Genomic DNA, 10,000 nt, shown 5'->3' with positions numbered 1-10,000 from the left:
GAGCAACAGAAAGAGAGCAAGATATAGTCAGACAGAGAGACAGACAGAGAAAGGCAGACAGACAGAGATAGAATTCGCTAGAGAAAGACAGAAAGAGAGATGCAGACAGACAGCGACTAAAACAGACAAAGAGAGAAAGTGCTAGAGAGAGACAGGCAGAGAGACAAAGTGCTAGAGAGAGAGACATACAGAGAGAAAGTGCTAGAGAGAGAGACATACAGAGAGAAAGTGCTAGAGAGCGAGAGACAGACAGAGAGAAAGTGCTAGAGAGCGCGAGAGAGAGAGAGAAAGAAAGAGAGAGAGAGAGAAAGCTCTAGAGAGGGTGACATTAATGAGACTCCTGCCAGGGGGGCAGAGCGGCCCCACACACACACACACACACACACACACACACACACACACACACACACACACACACACACACTACCACCACCACCACCTCCTACAGCCAAAATTAGCTGTGATCAGATGACAGGCTGCTAGCTTGGCTAATTATCAGTTGGCCCATCAAAGATGTAATACCGGCTCACACTCTCTCTCACACACACACACACACACACACACACACACACACACACACACACACACACACACACACACACACACACACACACACACACACACACACACACACAATGAGAAGGAGAGATGCTGTCTTTGCCGTAAAATTCAGTTCACATATGGATAACATGACATTTTCTCACATATAGTATCTGAAAGAAAAAGTGATACAGAATGGATAGAAAGAAAGGAATTGGGTAGATAGATAGATAGATAGATAGATAGATAGATAGATAGATAGATATACTTTAATGATCCCTAGGGGAAATTCAAGAATGCAGGAGATGCAGGAGAGAAGAAGAACAAAAATGTAAAAGTTTCAGAGACAAAATGAAACCAAAGAGTGAGACAGTGTGACTAGACAAGAGATGGACATTTGTGGTATGTATGTAGTATGTGTGGTATGTGTGTGTGTGTGTGTGTGTGTGTGTGTGTGTGTGTGTGAGAGAGAGAGAGAGAGAGAGAGAATAACAAAGAAAAAGAAAGAGATCAATAAAAGTAGGAGGACAATAAATCTGTCTGTGAAAGGAACACAATGTGTGTGTGTATGTATGTGTGTGTGTGTGTGTGTGTGTGTGTGTGTGTATGTGTGTGTGTGTGTGTGTGTGTGTGTGTGTGTGTGTGTGTGTGTGTGTGTGTGTGTGTGTGTGTGTGTGTGTGTGTGTGTGTGTGTGTGTGTGTGTGTGTGAGTGAAAGGAACACAGACAGTCTAAGGCCAAAAAGTGACAGAATAAAAAAAGTACAGTCAAGCAAAGCGAGGGGAATTTAGCAGACCCTTTTAGCAGGGACAGGCAGCATTGGGTTTGGGAATCAAACTGAGATGGACTGTTTGTAAGACTGCTGCACCATCCTCACAGAGAAGAGAGACAAAAGAGGAGAAGAGAAGAGAAGAGAAGAGAAGAGAAGAGAAGAGAAGAGAAGAGAAGGAAGAGTGTTGTTCTTAACCCTTTCTCTGACAGACGATGATGCCCCACTCCTCCTTACCCAAACAGCTGTCTCACCTGTCTCAGGATGGCATTCTCTTACCTGTCTCAGGGTGGGATGTATCTCACCTGTCTCAAGATGGCATTATCTCACCTGTCTCAAGATGGCATTATCTCACCCGTTTGGGGTGGCATTATCTCACCCGTTTGGGTTGGCATTTTCGATAACACTTTACATGAATTACATGATTTCATGCATGAATTAATTCATGATTTATGTATTTTATTTATGCATTACTTCATTCCTTAATATCTCATGAATCATCAGGAATTTACATCAGTTCATAGTCTGTCATTCATGACCTCATACATGAACAACACATCAACTAAAGCAAGTATGGTGAGCAAATCATTATGATTTATGATTTATTGAGAATGATCATGCTGATTTCTTTTTCTGCCAAAAATGTTGTCATCACTACTCAAATTCTGATTTGAATACAACTTGTGCAGTTCTCTAAACACATACCATTGTTCACACTTTAGTTGAGGGGCCACAAACATGATGAACTCAGGAGTGATTAACCTGACATACATGTAATCATGATGATCATGCTTAAGAAATCATAAATCATAATGATGGACCCACCGTACCTAATGATTTAGTTGATGTGTTGTTCATGCATGAGGTCATTAACCCTCTAACCGCCCATGTCGCAATATTGCGACAAGCGTCATTACTGAATAAAACAGACGATAGACGTGAGTACAGTGTAAAATCTCATTTGTACTCTTGACCACTAGTTGGCAGACACCCAGAGCTTCGATTCAAGCTCTCTCTTTTTTTTCAAAGTTTTCAGGAAGCTCGCGAAAACACGCGAGAAATACACGAAGGAGATGTGCATTTCCTCCATAACGCGGAAGCGATGCGGGCCTTAGTTTTGCACAAATTGAAGCAGAAATACACCAATGGGGTGGCATTATCTCACCTGTCTCAGGATGGCATTATCTCACCTCTCTCAGGGTGGCATTCCCCTCACATATCTCAGGGTGGCATTATCTCACCCGTCTTAGGGTGGCATTTTCTTACTTGTCTTGGGATGGCATTATCTCACCCGTCTTAGGGTGGCATTTTCTTACTTGTCTTGAGATAGCATTCCCCTCACCTGTCTCAGGGTGGCATTATCTCACCTGTCTCTGGATGGCATTCTCTCACCTGTCTTAGAGTGGTATTCTCTATGCCTGTTAGGGAGGGGCGTTGTTCTCACCTGACTCAGGGTGGCATTCTCCGTGCCCGTTACAGTTGCAGGGTACGCAGCGTACATAGGGTCCTCCATTGGGCACCTCACGGGTGAAGCCACGAGCACACAGCTCACAATGGTGTCCGACAAAGCCCGGTGGGCACTGACACTCCTCTACCCACAACACTGACACCGGCGCCGCCAAGCCACCTCCGGACCACGAACCAGAACCCTGCAGAACCGTCTGAGCAGAGCCCAGAGTCACATCAGCTAGCTGGGACGTGTCTGAGGAAGGAGATAAAAAAGCACAGAGCAGATAGGTGAGAAACATGCAGAACTCTACAGAACCCTGCAGAACTCTGTGGTTCCCTGATAGTGGAATGAACTACCAAGTGCTGCCAGAGCAGGGGAGTTCTACGCCATCTTCAAGAATGCTCTTGAAACGCCAGCTCTTCCCAGAGTACCTGCTCTCCTAAAAGTGATGATATGTGGAGCAACCTTTTGAGCAATGTTACTGGGCAACCACATAATCAGTTCCATTTATTCTGATTGGATGATCATGATGAATTTGCCTACTGACGATTAAAGTTCTCCAGGAAAGAAATTGTTGCCCAATATCAATGGGAACATGCCACAACCACAATCATAAGGAACATTGCCTAGCAACATTGCTCAAAAAGTTGTCCCATGCATCATCAGCTTAACACATCTAACAAACCCAAGATGCCTAACCCACACTCACCACGTACTTCCTTTTATCACTAACTCCTCTGACTACTCCTCTGGCTGGTACTTAACCTTCTGCACGTCCATCCTCATACTCAACTCATCCTCATCTTCTCATCCTCATCTTCAACTCATCCTCATCCTCATCCTCATACTCAACTCATCCTCATACTCAACTCATCTTCTCATCCTCATCTCATCCTCATACTCAACTCATCCACATACTCAACTCATCCTCATACTCAACTCATCCTCATCCTCTCATCCTCATACTCAACTCATCCACTTACTCAACTCATCCTCATACTCAACTCATCTTCAACTCATCCTCATCCTCATACTCAACTCATCATCATCCTCAACTCATCCTCATACTGAACTCATCCACTTACTCAACTCATCCTCATACTCAACTCATCCTCATACTCAACTCATCCTCATCTTCTCATCCTCATCTTCAACTCATCCTCATCCTCATCCTCATACTCAACTCATCATCATCCTCAACTCATCGTCATCCTCATACTCAACTCATCCTCATACTCAACTCATCGTCATCCTCATACTCAACTCATCCTCATACTCAACTCATCTTCTCATCCTCATCCTCAACTCATCCTCATACTCAACTCATCCACATACTCAACTCATCCTCATACTCAACTCATCTTCTCATCCTCAACTCATCCTCATTCTCAACTCATCTTCTCATCCTCAACTCATCCTCATCCTCAACTCATCCTCATCCTCAACTCATCCACTTATTCAACTCATCCTCATACTCAACTCATCCTCATACTCAACTCATCCTCATCCTCTCATCCTCATACTCAACTCATCTTCTCATCCTCATCCTCATACTCAACTCATCGTCATCCTCAACTCATCGTCATCCTCATACTCAACTCATCCTCAACTCATCCTCATACTCAACTCATCCTCAACTCATCCACATACTCAACTCATCCTCATACTCAACTCATCCACATACTCATCTCATCCTAATCCTCTCATCCTCATACTCAACTTATCCGAATCCTCTCATCCTCATACTCAACTCATCCTAATCCTCTCATACTCATACTCAATTCATCCTAGAGATGCACCGATATGGAATTTTAGGGCCGATAACGATTACCGATATTTATTAGTTTGTTGTGGCCGATACCGATACGATAACCGATAATATTACACTTGAAAAAAAATTGTGAAAAGTGATTTGGGGAAAGCATTTAATAAGCATAATTTTATTGCAGTAATTTTACCTACCACCAAATGATGGACAGAACTCATAATAGTCCTCAATAGTACGGCAGTCAACAACATAACAGTAGCCTAGCCCTACAGTATGTGTGGCTCCTTTAAGTGAATCTGACGTCAGTGAATTTCGAGTGAGTGGCTAGAGAGTTTGAATTGTTTTCATTTAGGACTAAACGCTCATAAACGGCTCAGCTTGGAATAAGCTACAGTATAGCGACCAAATCAGAGTTTGTGAGGGAAACTTTAGGTTTAGTTTCAACTGTGGGTAACTGAATAAAGCTGCAACTCCTCAGACTGTATCTTATGTCCGTCTACTCTGTTGCGCACAACCTGCTGCAGCAGAAATGAAAGGCGTTAGGCCCGAAGGTTTTAATAACTTATTATGATGACCTGTCTGGAACTGAAGCACGAATGGTTAGCATATTACGAGTTTGTTTATTTGTTTCCCCGACCAGCGCGGTAAAGTGCAAACACACCAGCACAAGACGGCTCTAGATAGGGCTGAGCTCCGCTCTGTTAAGGTTAAATGGCGGATCATTCACGAGAGGATTTTGAGATGCACAGATTCCCAAATGAACGCATATCCACAGATTTTGTTAGAGTGGTGAAATACATTCACACCGCTGACATTATATTGAGGAAAAAGTATAGCCAACCAAGCTCAAGTAGGCTAGCTCAGTGTAGCCAGACGGACCTTACATAGGCATATTAGGACTTTAAAAAATATCGGCGCAAATTATCGGCCAGAATTCTATTATCGGACCGATAATAATATTTTCATTTTTTCACTTATCGGCTAATAATATATCGGACGCCGATATATCGTGCATCCCTAATTCATCCTCATACTCTAATCCTCTGGTTGTTCTGCACTCATGTCCTCTTGTGGTACTTGAAATGTAGTGTTTATAGTTATAGCAAGGTAGTATTTATTACTGTACTAAGATAGCATTTAAAGTTGTACTAAGGTCTCCTTTGTAATGAGGCAAAATTGAAACACATTCTCGGGAAAGGGTGACAGTGAGTAGCAGTAATGAGTTCATTAAAGTGAGCCTGCGACACAACAAAACCTTCCTGTGTGTGTGTGAGTGTATGTGTGTGTTTGTCTCAGTGTGTGTTCATGTGTGTGTGTGTGTGTGTATATATATACTGTATACAGTACAGTATGTGTGCGTTTATGTCATGGCTAGTTAGCGTGGTTGTTATGAGTGTATGTGTAGGTGTGTGTATATATGTGTGTGTTCATGTCTTGGCTAGTTAGCGTGGTGAGTGCAGTTAGCTAGACCCCAGAGAACACTCTCTCTCTCTCTCTATATATATATATCCCTCTATCACTCTCTCTCTATATAGTTAGCTAGACCCCAGAGCACTATCCTTCAATCTCTCTCTTTCTCACTCTTTCTTACTTTCTCTCTTATATCACCACACAGGCTGGTTAGCTAGACCCCAGAGCACTGTGACTATGACTATGACTTTCTCTCTCTCTCTCTCTCTCTCTCTCTCTCTCCCTCTCCCATTTCTCTTTTCAGGAAATTGGTGTGTGTGTGTTTCCGTGCTTGTGTGGGCATGTGTCCATGCGGTTGTGTCCGTGTATCTGTGTGTGTATGAGTGTATGTTCATATTTAGGTGATTTAAATTTCAGCTTAGCAGGTCCTTTCTTTCTCTCTCCCCCATAGTGTGGGTAGCTAGACCCCAGGGCACTGTGACTATGTCTTATTCTCTTTCTTTTTCTCTCTCTCTTTCCACACAAACAAGCACTTTGCACTGTGATTGAAAATGAATTGCACTTTAGCCATCTTTTATAAAAATGGTTTTATGATCTTTTTCATATCTCTACTTTGTGATGACAAAGAGTGATTGATTGACCTGTTTTTGGTTTTGTAAAACTGGAATTAAGTATGGTTTAAAATCTCTCTCTCTTTCTCTCCCTCTATCACTATATCTCTCCCAGAGTATAGTTAGCTAGACCAGTGGTTCTCAACCTTTTTTCAGTGATGTACCCCCCCTGTGAAATATTTTTTCAGCCAAGTACCCCCTAACCACCGCAAAGCATTTTTAGTTGAAAAAAAAAGACTTAAAACAGAGCACGGAATTTTGCCGGCTCTGGTTTGGCCTTCTTTGCCACTTGTCCCTCCGTGTTTTCACAAGAATTAGCGCTACGCTTCAACCACGACTCCATCGTTTTGACAGTGATTGACAGGTGATGGCGGGTGACATGTGACAGGTTGATGTGACACTGGGTAACAGCCTAGCCACCTTTACCTGACCTTAACTTGCAAGATGAAGAGAGAGAGAGAGAGAGATAGAGAGAGAGAGATAATTCAATTCCTTCATACAAATCTAGTACCAATAGCTATATTTCCCACTTCCCTCTCTCTCTCTCTCTCTCTCTCCCTAGATCTCTCTCTCTCTCTACATCTCTCTCTCTCTCTCTCTCACTCTCGACGGAAGTGTGTGCACTGTAAAAAGAAACCTGTAACAAAAGGAAAATGAACTGGTTTGTTTCTACCAGTTCAATTTTCGTAAATGTTTTATATTTTTATGAATAATTCCTTCAGTCATTTAATGAAAAGTTCATTAAAATATTCTTTATTCATAGAAACATTAAAATATTAAAAAGAAACAATTTAAAGAAACTTTTCAATAAAGGAGTGAAGCAGAACTCCATGAAATGTATAAAGATTGTACTGTACCAGTAGCCTGGATAACGCCAAACCTCATCTCATTGAGATGGGCTCTGGGAACTACACATTCATTTTCTCGTATTTGAAACGTAGTTTACGAATGCCCAGAGCTGTTTATTGGGCGCTACGAATGTCTATCAATCCTGGTATGGGGGGTACTCTGGGTTTTTAGGATAATGAAATTGAATAGCCTACTGAAATATAAAATTCATTTTATGAACTTATATTTATCTGAAATATTTATTAAATATTTGTTTTTAAAGTATTTTTGCATGGATTCTACTTAAAATATATTTATATTTTAAAATCTCACATACCCCCTGGAGTGCCTTCACGTACCCCCATTTGAGAACCACTGAGCTAGACCATGACTTATTCACTCACTCTCTATCTCTCGCTACCTCCTTCTCACATTCAATTCAATTCAATTCAAACATTTATTAGCAAGACAGTTTAACAGTATTGCCAAAGCAATACTATGGACAGACAATACAGTCTCGCAAGCAGCCTCCTTCAAATGCGCCGTTGAATGTCAAAATACCCGATGCATTTATTTGACATCGCGCTTTGCGCAGTTAAAGGGAATGACAGATGTCATTCTCATTGGTTTAAATGATGTTATGCACCAAACACACCAATGACTGATCAAAAATCCTAGAAACACCTTGTTGCACCATGCGCTCAACGTTTGATAACGAAAACCCTCCCATGTGTGGACTGGACATCCTACTAAATTTGAATAAGCTTTTGACGAGTGACGATGCGCTTTTGACTGTCATGATAGGGCCCTTGGTATTGCTTTTAGTGCCTGGTAACGTGCACGCCCATTAAGAAGGGGTTACATATGGATATATATTTTTTTCTAGCGGCTGTCCCTTAATTATGACAAACTTGTTTTGCATATCTATTCCCACCCCTCTCTCTTTCTCTAGCTGTAATATTGAGTTTCTAATACACACATGTAGCCATTAACCTGCATGAAGATGCACACACACACACACACACACACACACACACACACACACACACACACACAAACACACACAGAATCCCTGATCAATTCAATAAATAAATAAAAGAGAAATACATAAACCAATAGCATGGATGCGAGAATGGAGAAGGGAGGAGAGCTGAACATGCTGAAGGTTACAAGGGCCTGCCCTTCCTTTGAGATCACTTCTTCACTCTCTCTTTCTCTCTCTGTCCACCCTCCATGACTCTCTCCATATCTTCCAAGTAATGGGCTGAATACTGAAGGCTCCTTCTTCCACAGATACTTGCACACACATACATTACAGAACTCTCTCTCAAAGAACTTTGGGACAACTAATGGATCCTAATGTGTCACAATGTAATCAATGTTGTAACTACAATGTAACAGGGGCTTTGTAGCATTAACTAACGGATGCTAATGTGTCACAATGTAATCAGTGTTGTAACTACAATGTACAGTAACAAAGGCTTCGTAACATTAGCATTCAGTTGTGGTGCCGTGGGAACCGTAACAGCTACACTGCCCCTGCTAGGTCCCTGGGGACATTCAGCCTGAGGCCCAGACCAGAAGCACAGCCACTGGCTAACAGCCTAGCCACCTTTACCTGACCTCAACTTGCAAGATGAAGAGTGAGAGAGAGAGATAGAGAGAGAGAGAGAATTCAATTCCTTCATACAAATCTAGTACCAATAGCTATATTTATTTCTGTACACATTTTTTTTCTCTCAATAAAGCCTTTAAATCAGAGGTTCCCAAACTATGAGGCGCGCCTCCCCTGGGGGGCGCCAAATTATTTGAGGGGAGGCGCGGAAGGTTGACTCAAAAAAGAAGGGAAAACGTTTATTTCATGTTAGAACTATCTACTGTATGTTTTTTTTCAATGATTATGTAATTGTCAACATTATAAAATCGAAATAAATCATAGAAGAGATGTATACTAAATCTTTGGGATAGTGGAAAGTATTATTGATCCCTATCCTGAGTGAGAATGTATCGTGCCAAACTTCATAACGTAATTTAGCAACAGTGCCGCCAGCCGAACAGTGAACAGTAACATGCAGCTTCAAGCAGATTTGTACACGCAGCCTTAAAACACTGTTTACAGCTCTTCGAGTCACGGTAAAATTTATTTTTTGGTAGGCTACATAGCTAATTTAGATAAACTTATGGTGTGGGTGGTTGCGTTTCTTTAGGAATCCGCCGCCTTGGTTTGTATAGAAATGAATATTAAGTGACAGATACACGTAAGAGGTTGGACATACGTGACGGTAATATGTGACGTTCCGATAGCTAACTTAAAATGGACAGATTTGTCACATTTTATCGCTGCATGGCCCGAGCCTGATATGGGCAACAAAGCCAAACGTCGAAAATATGATGACAACTCATTGCATTGCATAGCATAGTATAGCACCTATTTAAGTGGCTTAACTGAAGTGAATATCATTATTTGAAAATGATTGGGGGGGGGGGGGGGGGGCGCGGAGGTGTCATTGTTTTCAGAGGGGAGGCCCACATTGATGGAGTTTGGGAACCCATGCTTTAAATAAAGCCTTTTCAATTGAAAATTAAATTGAGAGAGGGAGGGAGAGAATGAGAGAGAGAGGGAGA

The 10,000-nt window shown here is 41.9% G+C and overlaps 1 protein-coding gene across 2 annotated transcripts in view; it reads right to left on the bottom strand.

Moving 5' to 3' along the window:
• lamc3 (laminin, gamma 3) overlaps positions 1–10,000 on the bottom strand; it is a 140,995-nt gene that overhangs the window by 38,362 nt on the left and 92,633 nt on the right. For both annotated transcript variants that reach the window (XM_076283982.1, XM_076283983.1), the window contains exon 12: positions 2,753–3,010. In XM_076283982.1, coding sequence (XP_076140097.1) covers positions 2,753–3,010 — 258 coding nt within the window. The remainder of the gene's footprint in view (positions 1–2,752; positions 3,011–10,000) is intronic.

This window comes from Alosa pseudoharengus, unplaced genomic scaffold (genome assembly GCF_046254945.1).
Source record: "Alosa pseudoharengus isolate Yale_2024_CS ecotype anadromous, Long Island Sound unplaced genomic scaffold, YU_APseudo_1.1 YU_APseudo_1.1_scf_14, whole genome shotgun sequence".
NCBI lineage: Eukaryota > Metazoa > Chordata > Actinopteri > Clupeiformes > Clupeidae > Alosa > Alosa pseudoharengus.
Note: the sequence above shows the minus strand (reverse complement) of the source record. Positions and strands in the feature narration are given on the sequence as shown.